This window comes from Haliotis asinina, chromosome 14 (genome assembly GCF_037392515.1).
Source record: "Haliotis asinina isolate JCU_RB_2024 chromosome 14, JCU_Hal_asi_v2, whole genome shotgun sequence".
Classification (NCBI taxonomy): Eukaryota; Metazoa; Mollusca; class Gastropoda; order Lepetellida; family Haliotidae; genus Haliotis; species Haliotis asinina.
In genome coordinates, this window is record NC_090293.1 from 29,657,412 (window position 1) to 29,671,581 (window position 14,170).

General features: G+C 37.2%; 1 protein-coding gene across 4 annotated transcripts in view; it reads left to right on the plus strand.

Moving 5' to 3' along the window:
• Nucleotides 1–14,170, plus strand: part of LOC137261452 (cytosolic carboxypeptidase 2-like) — a 90,455-nt gene that overhangs the window by 41,581 nt on the left and 34,704 nt on the right. For 3 of the 4 annotated variants that reach the window (XM_067799200.1, XM_067799201.1, XM_067799202.1), the window contains exons 12-22: nucleotides 52–172; nucleotides 467–604; nucleotides 1,018–1,128; nucleotides 1,225–1,394; nucleotides 2,066–2,225; nucleotides 2,649–2,750; nucleotides 3,462–3,587; nucleotides 7,953–8,077; nucleotides 9,992–10,058; nucleotides 10,893–10,916; nucleotides 13,902–13,988. In XM_067799200.1, coding sequence (XP_067655301.1) covers nucleotides 52–172; nucleotides 467–604; nucleotides 1,018–1,128; nucleotides 1,225–1,394; nucleotides 2,066–2,225; nucleotides 2,649–2,750; nucleotides 3,462–3,587; nucleotides 7,953–8,077; nucleotides 9,992–10,058; nucleotides 10,893–10,916; nucleotides 13,902–13,988 — 1,231 coding nt within the window. The remainder of the gene's footprint in view (nucleotides 1–51; nucleotides 173–466; nucleotides 605–1,017; nucleotides 1,129–1,224; nucleotides 1,395–2,065; nucleotides 2,226–2,648; nucleotides 2,751–3,461; nucleotides 3,588–7,952; nucleotides 8,078–9,991; nucleotides 10,059–10,892; nucleotides 10,917–13,901; nucleotides 13,989–14,170) is intronic. The other variant, XM_067799203.1, reaches the window with a different exon arrangement.

A 14,170-nucleotide genomic window follows, 5' to 3' on the forward strand; every position in this document is an offset into this window, starting at 1 on the left:
TTCAAAAGAAGTTTTATCAATGGGCACATGCAATACATGTTCTGTGTTTAGATATGAAACCTCAAGAGGGGACCGTCCGTTCTACTCCCAGACATGGGTTGTTCAGATGAATCACAACCATGACACTGTGTACTTTTCTCATTGTTTTCCCTACACCTACACTGACCTACAGGTGAGACACGGTGTAGTTCTTTTATGTTAAGTCCCTATATCTGAGATATTTACTGAAGTTGGTTTCTTGTACGATACATGGAATATTTTCGGGTATTTATGCAAGCAGTATCTTTTATCATGTCTTGAGCTTATGAAATGAATTATTTGTTTGACTTAAACTGCATTTGTTTTATGTGTTAATTTTGGATTCCACGTGTGAATGTGGATGAAATGTAGAAAGTGATGTCTTTTTTATAGTAGCTGTTACATGTATATAAATAACTTACATTGAGCCACTACCATCTTGCCACAGGACTATCTGCTGGAGGTCAGTAACGACCCTATCAAATCTCGAATCTGTAAACAACGGGTCTTGTGTCGGACACTGGCCGGCAACCTTGTGTATGTTCTCACCATTACATCACCCTCACAGAATCCAGAAGACATCAAGGTAGCAGTCTTCACAATCCTTTCTAAAGATATTAAGGAGTTTTATTTCTTATTTCAATGAACGTTTCAAATCTAATTTCTTGTGTAAATAAAATTGTGCTGTGTGATACCATGAATTGAAAGACTCAGCTAAATAAAGAAAACGCGAGAGTATGATGTGATTTATCCCACATCAACCTGTAGAGGCTGAGAAGAAGTGAAATTTGTTTTGTGCTCAGAAAACAAAATGAAGATCAGTACTAAATCCTATAAAGAATTCTCGAACAGATCTGTGATTTACGTTTCAGTCAAAACACCACATGATCAGTTTACATTAAACTTATATCTACCCAACTACTCCAGTTTTGTTGCCTCAGATTTTCAGGACACTTACTATACAAAACCAACATTGAAACGGTTTCATGCCTATTCCAGCACAAAAAAGCAGTCGTTGTGACATCTCGGGTACATCCAGGAGAAAGTAACTCTAGCTGGATGATGAAGGGCTTCCTTGATTACCTCACTGGCAATTCTGCTGATGCTAAGGTAAGGTACAGGTGTATTTCTATGATGCTCATCTAACCAATGTTCTTGTGTTTCCTTTCCTTTCCTTTCTGTAACAAATGCTTTTGTGTATTTCAGCTGTTGCGCGATACATTCATCTTCAAGATAGTGCCAATGTTGAATCCTGATGGCGTGATAGTGGGCAACTATCGCTGTTCCTTGGCAGGGCGGGACCTGAACCGAAACTACAAGACAGTGCTCAAAGACTCCTACCCCTCTGTGTGGCACACCAAGAACATGATCAGAAAGTGGGTATTCAGTCTACAGAGAAAACTATTTATTTTATATAATTGATGACACAGATGATCATGAAGTGTGGATTTTGATGACTGACAGGTGAAGCCGAGTTTAGGAAATTATCTTTTCACCTGTTGTTAGAGATCAGATGGCTATGACTTGGCATTGTAGAGTTCAGATAACACTGACTTGTGAAGCACCAGTAGAATTCAAATAACAGTGACTTGTCAAAGACCAGTAGAGTTCAGATAACAGTGACTTGTCAAGGACCAGTAAAGTTCAGATAACACTGACTTGTCAAGGACCAGTAAAGTTCACATAATAGTGACTTATCAAGTGTCAAGGACCAGTAAAATTCAGATAACAGTGACTTGTCAAGGACAGTGGAATTTAGATAGCAAGGACTTGTCAAGGACCAGTAAAATTCAGATAACAGTGACTTTGTCAAGGACCGGTGGACTTCAGATAACAAGGACTTGTCAAGGACCAGTAGAATTTAGATAACAGTGACTTGTTAAGGATCAGTATGGGCTCAGCTCTGTGGTTCAGTGACTGCTATATGTCGCTGGTCCATTAATAATTTTTGTGATGTTTAGTATCTATAGTTTTCATGAAAATGTTCATCAGTGGTAATACCCATGAGAATGAATGTGTAGATTACAGTTTGCTCATCTGGCTGCAGGTTGCTGCAAGAAAGAGAGATAATCGTGTACTGTGATCTTCATGGACACAGTAGGAAGCAGAATGTCTTCATCTATGGCTGTGAGAACCGACACAACCCCAGTCGCCGACTCAAGGAGAGGATATTCCCCTGCATGCTCAGCAAGAATGCTCCAGACAAAGTTAGTAGAGGAACACTAGAGGAATGTAACAGGAATACAAATGTGGGAAAATGTTCATTTGTGAAAAAATAATGAGTGAGTGCTGCTCTCAGCAATGTTCCTGCTATAAGGCGGTGGTCTGTAAAGTCAGGATCTGCCAACATCTATCATCTGTGATCAACATCTATCTATGCAATCGAGATACAATATTAATGACATGAGTCAACCAAGTCAGCGAGCCTGATCACATGTCACCTCTTACAACAAGCATGCAAGGTTCATATGATATATGAAATGCTCATGTGAACATATCAAAGTGTTATTGCACTCTGTTATAAAGCCCTTATCAGAAATATGTTCCCTAATAATGTTTTACTGGAGAAAGCTGGAAATCTGTCTTACATTAGGGATGCTATGTTGTCAGATTCGCCATTTGTATTTCAGTTCAGCTTCAACTGCTGCAAGTTCAAGGTCCAGAAGAGCAAGGAAGGAACAGGGAGGATTGTCATGTGGAACATGGGCATTATGAATAGCTACACACTAGAGGTGAGGCATGGGATGTGCGTCTTGATTGTTTACACAGGGAAAGTAACCTTTCAAAATTTCTCACTAGAAAACAGGACCATAGAGTGGACAATATTTAGTGGTCCTGTCTGTACTTCACTTGTCCAAAATAACATTTGTATATTTACTCAACTATCAATACAAAATTCACTGGCTACAGGACCTCGGCAAACTTATTTAGTAGTCTGGATAAATTTTTACTAGTCTCTGCTAAGCACTAGCTACCCATAGAGGCTGCCATCATATGCATGGAATACGTTGGAGAACATGCGCTGGTATGAGGAACCAGTGGTGTTAAGGAATCGATCTTCTGAAAAATTTAAATTAAAGTTATTGATTAACATTTTTAAAGGTTTGGATATTTGTACTCACCATTTATTGATCGTCACTGGGGACAGTAGGTATCATGATACCTATCCCTTCCTGAAGTTAGGGGTGTCATTTTTGGGTAGCTCAGTGTTTGAAGTGTTTGCTTGTTCTGGGTTCAATTCACTGTGTGCAATGTGTGATGCCCATTTCTGGTGTCACCCCATTGCAGCATTGCTGGAATATTGCTGAAAGCAATGTAAAATCTTACTCACTCACTCACCCATCCTGAGGTAAATAATGTACATATCCATCATGGCATCCAGTGACTAGTCCACAAACAGAAACTGTCTCGGTTATTTCATTTCATTTTCATTGTTCCATTAGGCAACATTTGCTGGCTCTACATTGGGCAAGAAGAAAGGCTTCCATTTCACACTGGCCGACTATGAGTCCATGGGCTACCATTTCTGTGATACACTGCTGGATTTCTGTGATCCTGACAATACCAAAGTAGGTAACTTTTCACATAATGTCTAGTTGACTCAAGTGGCTTGCAGTGTGAATATGTGTGCTGAACCATCTGAGTAAACTTGGTCTCAGTATTGTTTGTTACACTGCCATATACTGTGTCTGGAAAACCCAAGTAGAAGGTATGTCATCTAACCTTACAGCAACCTTTTACCGTCCAGTCAAACAGGAGACACCGAAACGGATTTAGCGACTGCTTACTCACTATTTTGAAAAATGGCATAATCCATGGACATGATTGTGTGGAAAACAGTATTCAGAATCGAGTACAAACATTTTTTAGGTAAAGGTTCAAACATTTTTTTGTAAATGTTAACTTTCACGATGTGGCAAGCTGTTAGCTGACAGGACCTTCTACTGGGGTTTGTTAGACTCAGTATAGCAGTGTAGTGAATAAAACTGAGTCTAAGTTTACTTAGACTGTATGCTGAATGGTATACCTTGTTGAAAAGGCAGATGTTATTTTTTCATTATATTTGATATTCTTAGGGCTGTATCAAAATGCCAGATTTATATTATTTCTGATGTTTCCTAACTATTCAGATAAATTAACATATATGTGTGTATACGTTTTTTTTATGTGACTGTAGAAACCCTCCATACACCAAACGAATGTGGATCAGAATGAACTTTATTCTTCTTCAGAGATAGAAATAGTTTATTCACAATGTCTAGTATGTGTTAGAAAATTAGATTTCTTGCTTGTTCTTTTGGATCTGTCATTTTTCATGTTGGGAATCTTTAAAATAATAATTATGCTCATGAGTGGGGAAGGTTTCAAATGTGTGACAGTCAGTACTGGCAAACAAGGATAACTTGGAGTGGCGCAGTCTCAGAATGCGTTTACAAGAAGTAGGCTATGTACAGCAATGAGCAAATCTATTTGGTTTATGAAAGGTAGAGCAGATGATGGCTGGTGCACATGCAATGAAACTGATTCTGAGCGTAGCTGCACACACCTTGCTCATAAGACTCTCACGTGGCTGGTGGAGCAAGTTGGTAATATAACCTGTGGCTCACTTGCTCACAGTGGTGAACCAGTGTGTGGCACTAATACATGCTAATATGGGTCAGTTCTCAGATAGGTGTTCAACTTATCCTTGTTTGCCAACAGTATGTCTAACCTTCAAAATGACAGGTTCCAAGAAGAAATTTACGTAAATTGTACACGTATAAACCATGTCTGAAAGCGTCATCACTTGAGCTGTTATGATTCACTTGCATGTTTGGAGAATTGAACTATCAACTTTCATGAATTCAATTTTTTATTCAAGATCACTAGAATATTAGAATATTCATGAATTCTTTACAAGGAGTGGTTTTACTTGAATTTGGGGCGCTATGTATGAACATGAGATATTGAAGCAAGTCAGTTAGCAATCTTATGGACGTGTTTAATTTTACGGTAATGAATAATATTCAGCTGCTGACTTTTATTGTATTCACTACCCAGTATTTTTGATATGTAACTTATTTGCTTCCTTGTAAATTCATTGCAGCCTAAGTTATCACGCTTAGAAGATGAAAGCTGTAGTTTGAGAATTTGAGAATTTCATCATGTTTAGCATTGTGTACATCATACAGTATTGTCACATGTAATATTGTGTTATATCATCATATTCATGACATTCATCTTTATAAGACTACCCCAGTGAACTCCCAACATGGCTGACCAATAGAATGTGATATTGTAACAACCTCATTTTCTGTGGGAGTCATGTAAAAGATGGTCCCATACTACTTGGTTGTGAGAGACGTAAATAGGCTGGTCTCCAATGTTGAGTGTTGGCTGAATGTCTGCTCCAACAAAATTTCAGTTATTTCCTTGATAGCATCTCACAGGAGGCGGTTCAAAAAGATTTTGAGTAACCAGCCAGGGGAGATAACTCGCTCTTATTAGTGAGAGTGGGTGCAAAAGAAGCATCTATTAGCACCCTAAACTATAACACCATCTCCTTATTCTCAAGGGAAATGGTACAGTCTGGATGCAATTTAATTTACGTATAACAGAGAAAAACATGATTCTTCTGTAGCATGTCACTACTGAAAATGAGTACTCCAGTCTGTGTTTGCTTTTTTGGCAAACTTATCTCTGAAGTTTTGTAATTGTGTCTAACAATATCATGGATTTGTTTTCATCTATACCCATGAGTGCGGGGAGTTATATCATGATACTAATGGTAACAGTAACTTCTTCTGTGCAGCCTTCTTTCTTCACATCCCGAATCACCTCACATATCAGTTTTTCCTTCTGAATCCCTTGTTTTAATTATGTCACTTTCATTTCAAATTTTTGTCATGTTTCTACACAATAAAAACACTTAACTGCATGAACTGAAATATGTGAGTTTATGGTCCAGGATGAATAATTTATTATTATGAAATGCAACTCATTTCTAGCACATTAAACAAACTGTAAACTTGAGATACTGATATGATTTAATTAGGTTGTGTCCGGATGATAGTTTGTACAGTTTTGAAAAACAAAACATATCTCTTATTTGTTAAATGTTGTATATCTAATATTGAGGGGTGGTTTGTTAGCTTTGTTGTTAATGCATTCGCTCGTCACACCAATGACCCAGGTTTGACTCCCCTCATGGTTACATTGAGTGAAGCCCATTTCTGGTATCTTGAGCTCCAGTCATGATATTGCTTGAATATTGCTTAGAGCAGCATAAAACAAACTCACTCACTATAATTTGGAAACCTCAAATGCTTATCTAGCAATATTCTGAAGTATCAGTGAATATATTTTAGCATTGCTGTGGTCAAAGACATTGAATATGATGTGTAACAAAATTCACTGCATAATATGTCTAGTATATCAAAGTCTTCAATATCCCCCGAAATGGCAAAATACTCTTCATGAATATGTCTACTAGTTATGATGATGTCAAATTTTTGGCAAAGTGGAAGGAGAGTATTGAAAATATTTTATTGAGAAAAGAAAAGACAAATGTGCACGGATGCAGACGCGCGGATGCTCAGAGTGCATTTAATACCTCCCGCAAAACGTGTTGCGGTGGGAGATAATTATGCATGTACATAAAGCAATGAGTGAACGAGTTTTAAGCCACTTTTAATGATATGTCCGCAACATCACAGTGGTGGACACCAGAGAAATGGGTTTCACACATTGTACTTATGAATAGTGAATCATAAATGACAGCATTATGCTAATCAGAAGTTGAGAGGTATAAACAGCACAGGATACAGAATGCCTGTATTTGTGGGCAGTTGTGTGATGCTGTGGGTTTTTTCCGAGAACATATACCATATATGGTCTCTGTTTTTTTCAAAATATATATATTGTATGAGCAGATGATATGTTGTGATAATAATGAATAAAGCAAATATTGTGAAGAACTGGAGATCAGTGTTACACACAAAGCAGAGACATACTATTGACTTTCAGTAATATTTTGAATGTGAGATACCAGTAACTTCACATGATCGTTAATGTTACCTTGAACATAAAATGTATGTGTTTGTCTAATCTGTGGGATGTTCTTTTCAGTGAAAATTTGGATTACTGATGTCTCATCTTGTATTTCATCTTTGTCACATATAATTTCATTGCATCATTTCAATCTTGTGTTTTCTATGTAAGAATCAGACACATGGTAAATTTCAGGTCTGTGCAAAATTCTAGACCTTTTGCCAAATTGTTGACAGATTATGTTTTTTTTGAGTTTTCGACTCAAATATAAACTATTCAGTAAGAGTTATGTTTCAGCCATAAATTACACCACCTGGTACTGTTGAAGGTCACCAAATGTCTGAGTCTAACTAAAATATTTGCATGTGTGTGTTATTTGTAGACTGAGTGTTGTGGCTGCTTCCATTAGTTAATCTCCTAAATTTGGTGAAAAATTGATTTTGTTTCCTTATTCCTACTTTCACACTTTGTTTCCTGATGCAAAATACACCAGCCTCAAATTAAATGAAATGATGAATGATGTCATTTTCGTTTTCTGATTGGGAGATATTTTCACAGGATCTCCACATCTGAATTTGTCTCAAGCTAAGCATGATAATTTTGTGTTTACTGAAATGCGATAAGGTGATTTTTAAAAAGATTAAAGTCTCTCCTCTTTACCTTCATTCAGTACATGAATTAATAAGAAAAGGAAAAGATGAATTTTAAAAATGACCAAATATATCAATTAGTCTTATTTTACTAGTGAAAACAATCTACTGCCATAAATATACAATGTATATCTATCACAGTAAATTTGTATAAACAGTTTGGAACCGCTAAGAAAATGACAATTGCTGTCATCCATAATTGCTCGCCACATTTCACTTCAATTCAGGACGCCCATACCATGTTGTCTGTTGCAGTGTGACAACATTCTTGCTGACTTGGAGGAAAAACTGAGATTAGAGATACTGACGAAGATGGAGAAGGAGGGTCTATCCCCAGGAGACGTGGACCTGTCAGACTTCTCTTCAGACATGGAATCAAGGTAAATGCTTGTATAAATACTGGAAAAAATATGGCAGTTACTTATTAGTTTGAATATTGATATTTGAAAGCAATCAGTAGTGTTGGACGAGGCTATTCTTGTGGCTTTGTTAGGAATCTTTCTAAAATGAAAATGCATCTGCTATTAATATTTTCATCTTGTATCTGTTGATTGAATACTTGAGCAAAGAATCTTTCTGACTCGATGATACCGGTTCATGGATTCATCCATAATCCCAAATAGACAAATTTGAAAAGTTTAATACGTTTTTGAAAAGTATTTATTCTCTTAGGACATACTGTAAAATTGCACATTGTATGAGTGCAAAACTGATTTAAAGCATTTTTGTTCTCTTTTTTTGGTCATGTTGCAGGTAAGTCTTTCTTTCTTTCTTTCGAGCAATACTTACAGTAAACTGTAAATAGTCATGTCTGGTCCAGACAATTCAATGGTTGATATCATAGGCATATATCTGTGCTTTTGCAATGCAGTGAAATGCATCAACCTAGTCAGCGAGTCTCACCAACCAGTCCCATTAGTTGCCTCTTACTACAAGCATGACATGTTGAAGATCAGTTCTAACCTGGATTTTCATGGGTATTAGTTTGAAAAACATGGCAAGGAAATTTTATATCTATTTTGAAATTGTTAAGCATTGAACAGATGTTATACTTTATGACTATCATGTCCTTGTCACAAGTGTGGAGTGGGAACACAAATGTGTTTGGATGATAGGTAGTGTTTTCTTCTCAGATACATTTACAAGCTGTCCATTAACTCCCCTCATTAATACACTGCTATCAAACACATGTCACATGAAAAGCAGTACATCACAACAAAAATACATAAAACTTGTTATCCAATACACCCTGTACGTGTCAGGTTTGCATCGTCTGATAGCCATGTAACCTTCATGTTTCAAGTTCATTGTCTGTTCACACACCACAATGTTAAGCGCAGACTATAACTTCTATGATTGATGAGGAAACTGAACTGAGACCCACAGCATGCTCATAATACCCGTTCCACTGCCCTCCCATGTCTCAGATCACTCGTAGCAGGGATACTTGATGACAAAACAGCATAGATTACATGCTGTATCTGAAGTGCCAGTGATATGCCAAGCCACTGAATACCATATCTCCTGTAATAGCTAAAATGGATAGAATTATGATTAAGATGCAAGCATGTTATCAGAAAATGTGTAGGCCACTGTAACTTCATAATGTCTCCAAATTTCGCGATGATGGGCCATTATCATGCCCATTGTTAGGAGCTCAGATCTTCATTCACATACAGCTCGTTTGACTTTGGGTTCAATATTGACACCATTTCTGACTCACATTCGTCACATGTACCTGTGCCATTATGCACTTTGTTGCTGGTAGCCAACCGTACCAGTTGTACCATAAATTACAACATGCAGCAATGAAAACATTGACTGGGACTCTAATGTTGTTGAGCATTGAAAAAATGGCAGCTGGAAGTATGGGCAAAGGTAAAAGGTTGAATGGTGTTACTCTTAATAGTTTTGTTCTATGACGTTTCCATATTTGTAAAAAGTGTGTCAGTGACCCATCTGGTTTGTTGTTAGCAGTAAATGCTTTGAAGCTGATACCATTGCTTTTATTTTATTTAAAATTCTATCCACTTTAGCTATAGTAACTGCTATTTTTCAGGGCATTATCATTTCAGAAGCCAATGTTCTTTTCCAACTACCCTCAGTTTAGCTGATAATGAAAGACCTTGTGCATCTGCAAAAATGGACAAAGTACCATGCTCGTTGTTAGAGCCGACTAATGGAAATATGGTCTTTGACCTGGCTGTTTGTGTGAACTTGTTGCTCATGGTTTCAAGAGCTAGCTTTGTTAAACGTTCTGTTGTGTATGGGGTGGACCATGGTGTATGTTTCAGTGATGGTGGATCCGACAGCTCTGTATCTGATGGGCCTCCAGTACATCTCCAGTTTGCTGCAGCCAGAGTAAGTACAGGGAACTAACTGTAGATGAACAACAGAGCTGGCTCCCAAGGATTTAATCTGAAAAACATTACCTTGTCTGAAGTCCAAACCTTGCTACTGTGACAATAAGAATAGGCCGAAAGTCAACCATGTAAATACTCTGTATAGCTGATATTTTTCATACGTGTATTTAGTTATTACCAATGTTACATTAGACATTTACAGTAGGCCTGAAAGTGCTGGGGAGGTTTTGAGTTCCTTTTAAAGCCTAAATGCAACGCGACACACAACTTTGCAGATTCTGATACTTTTCGATATGGACTTACAGTTACAAATTATCAATAATGCAGATAAAGCTTATAAAGTTGAAAAATAATCTTATGACTCCTGTGAATCTGCGTGCCTGTCTGCTGATGACAACTTGCAATATGCAACTCCAGTCATTGACCACATGCAATTTTAACTGAACACCTATCAGGTTTTATGCCTTAAACAAAGAACTCTGAGTGTATCAGTAAGAGAACCAGCCAATGAAAGTCTTCGCTACACTTGAGTGCTCGCCTGCCTGCTCTGACAGGGTTTAATATCTCAGTCATTACAAGAGTAGTAAACCCAAGAACAAATTATTGCACTTTTGATTTGCTATTGCACGCTTATATAATTTTGTCTATTTTACTTTTCATTCAGGTCATGAATAAGTGAAAATTGTGTATTAATTATGTATATCTATTGGGTTGCATCTTAGCTTTGAGCTAATATGTAAAGAGTAATGCAAGCCACAAATTCCTGGAACATTTGAGGTATTAACATCAGAGTTGAACCTTATTTTATGTGTGATGTTTTTTCAATTTTCAGATGAAGAAAGGGCTAGAAGCAGTAGTATGTTTTCTTGTTGTAAACATAAATATAAGGGCTTGGAATTTCTGCAGTCTAATCTTTCTTCAATATTTTGTAGATGTGTGTATAAGCTTCGACAGATCATTAACATAAATGTAACAGGTAGAATGCTTACAAGGTGACTAGAGCTGTAGAAAATCCTGAAAAGGCTTTGAATAGATATAAATGTTCAGCCTAATTGTCTGAGGTGCTACAGAGTTTTGTCCCTTTGCTGGCAGGATCCACTAATCATGGTTTGAATCCTGGATTCACTTCCAGGTTTTAGGAGATATAATGGATTTTTTCATTTCAGGGTAGTTTCTAAATTGTATTTCTAACATGATGCGACCCATTAGTTTCACAAGCCCATTCTTTTTAAGAATGAACAAAACATTCAGAACAATGTGACTGATATCATGACGACGTAACTTTAAGATGGATGCTTTTGGAAGGGGTTCTTTGTTACTGACAGCCTGTTTGACACTATTGACAGAGTCGTGGCAAGTCACATCACTTTCACCTGCCCAAGTGTGGCAACAGTGGGCGCGGCCTCTGCAGTTGTTTCAATCACACCGCGGTGGTAGATACAGTTTGCTGCTGTTGCACATGTTTGCTGTGTCTGTATAACTATAGTGGCTGTTGGATAAAGTAGAAGTTCATGTGATTATCATGATCTGTAGGAGGTATAAAAAGTGGCAGTCTATGGGCTTGGGCTCGTTTAATCTGTTACACTGCTTACCGGTACACTCAGTCTAACTTACCCCAGTAGAAGGCGGCGTCTTGTACTTGTGGATGAGACTGGGTGGTAGAGCTATCACTGTTGAAAAGACATGCTAACAGGAAAGACTTGTGGTAGAACTATTACTGTTGGTGATAGATAATGAAACAGTAGCTGTTAGTGCAGTTGTTGGTGATATTGTATAATTACCCAGAGCTGTAGTTATTAGTAAGACTTGTGAGTGAAACTTTTGGTAGGACTGCAGTTATAGATGAAACATCCAGTAGTACTGTAGTTATTCCTGTTAAGGTCAACAAGTCGACAGAAACAAGTCCATCTGGGCAATAAGATAATCAGTATAAACAAGATAATCAATACAAATTCTGCATTAGCTATCTGCATAATTAAGTTTAAATCTTTCTGAAGTGTTATTGTAAATTGTCAGATTGTAATATAGTACGTTTTCTCCATAGTATGTGTATACATAGTGTCACATTGACAGTGATGACATAAGTGTGTGTGATTGACTGCATCTGTGTTCTGTATACATTGTGTGCTGCACATAGAGCTAACTTCATGTAGAGGAGTTAGGCTAACTGTGATCTAGTAAGATTAATCAGACACCAAACCACAGCAAACACGTTACACAATGGCCATCAACATTATTCAGTGTGAAGTCTTCATTGTATACTAAGGGAGTCAAATAAAGGAACACATGAAAGTAGATCTTTCCCTTTATTTATTCCCAGATTTTCATCCACAGTGAAATACAAAGCTTCAAAGACACCTGCAAATGAAATTTAGGAACAGCTATACTTTCATGGGTTCCCTTATTTGTTTTCCTAGGTCCATTTACAATCCTAGCTTCGCTTTAAGTCTGGTTATGTGACAGAAATGACAGTGTTAAAAGTGACCATCCAGTGAAACCATGATTGAAGCGAGCTGTCATGCTATCAGGACTCCATATTTCAAAACAGTTACAGTGCTATATAACTCTCAAACTTTCACAGTCATTGCACAGAATTAACTTTGTGGAACAATGCCCTCTACTCAAAACAAATGGTTTTGGCATACAGATGCCAAGGAAACATCCTTTCCACTAAAATGATTCTTGGTAGATCAATAAGAGTCTTTTTATTTCATAAACTATATCCAGGGCTAGCTCAAAGAAGACCTTAAATCTAAATCAATCTTCAAACTTGTATTAAGAACAGCAAGTTTGGTTAGTTTTCGTTAGCCTGCCCAAGGGATGAAACGGTATGCTCTTACCACGGCATTTTACTTACTGCATTACAAGGATTTTGGCCCAGTCCATTTCGGTTTGGTGTATGAGAAATTACTTTAGGGAAAATCTAGCAAAGAAATGCATATATTTTAATCAAATGATTTGATTTTTACAAAATGACATTACAAAAACCAAAATCCGTAAATTTTGGATTGCATTACTGGGTACTGTATCAAAGGCACACTGTAGTGGTTGTACTAATACCACTGTACACCATTTCACCCCAACAAGAGCTATAGTTTGCAACAGGCCCAGGGTATTTGTAGTATCAGCAAGAAGACATTTTACACTGGATAAATGATGATGATATTGATAATACCAACCCAAGACCTTCTGTATAACAGGTGACAGTCTTGCATCATGTACACCAGGGTCTGGTTTGTAGGTCTGCTGTTTCTAATCTTCCTAAACAACCCTGGTTCCAACATAGGTATTCTTTGGTGCTTTGCCTGCATGGTTTAGCAATAACTGACAAACAGGGCTGGTTGTATGATTGCTATATATTTGAATTAAGGTAAGCATGTATTGTTGTGTAACATACATGCATCACATGGTTTTAGAGAAGATAGGCTGACTTGATAATGAGCTTGATCAGTCATTTATTTTAAGGTGACAATAAGCCTTTCAGTTGTCAGTGTGCAACCTTGTAAGTAATCAGTATACATCCTTTAAGTGTGCACCATTTGAAGTAATCAGTATCCACCAATTGAAGTAATCAGTACACACCATTTGAAGTAATCAGTATGCACCATTTTAAGTAATCAGTAAACACCATTTGAAGTAATCAGTATGCACCAATGAAGTAATCAGTATGTGCCCTTTTAAGTCATTATGTGACTTATTTCAACATGTGATGCCTCAGTGACTTTCATTATTAAGAGATATGAAGATATTTGTGGGTGTTGCACTAGTTTTGTTGTCATATAGAGGGAAGTGTTACTACTTCATAGGTATGTAATTTGAAATGGATGATTTTATTCTTAAGCCCAAAAAGAAGAAGAAGCTAAAGTCAAGGAAGGAGCGAGACAAACAGCTTGATAAAGAGCCTCCCAAACCTGAGAAGCCGATCAGTGTAAGTATTGCCTTTAAACTCATTGTACATATTTCAAGGTTCAGGAAGCATGGCATTATGTCTTAGATATACACCTGGGTAATTTTTCTGCCTGTCCCCCTACACCCCCTACAAACCAAAATTACAAACTGACATGCATACCTCACCCTAAATACACATTCAATAAACTAGAACAAGTATGA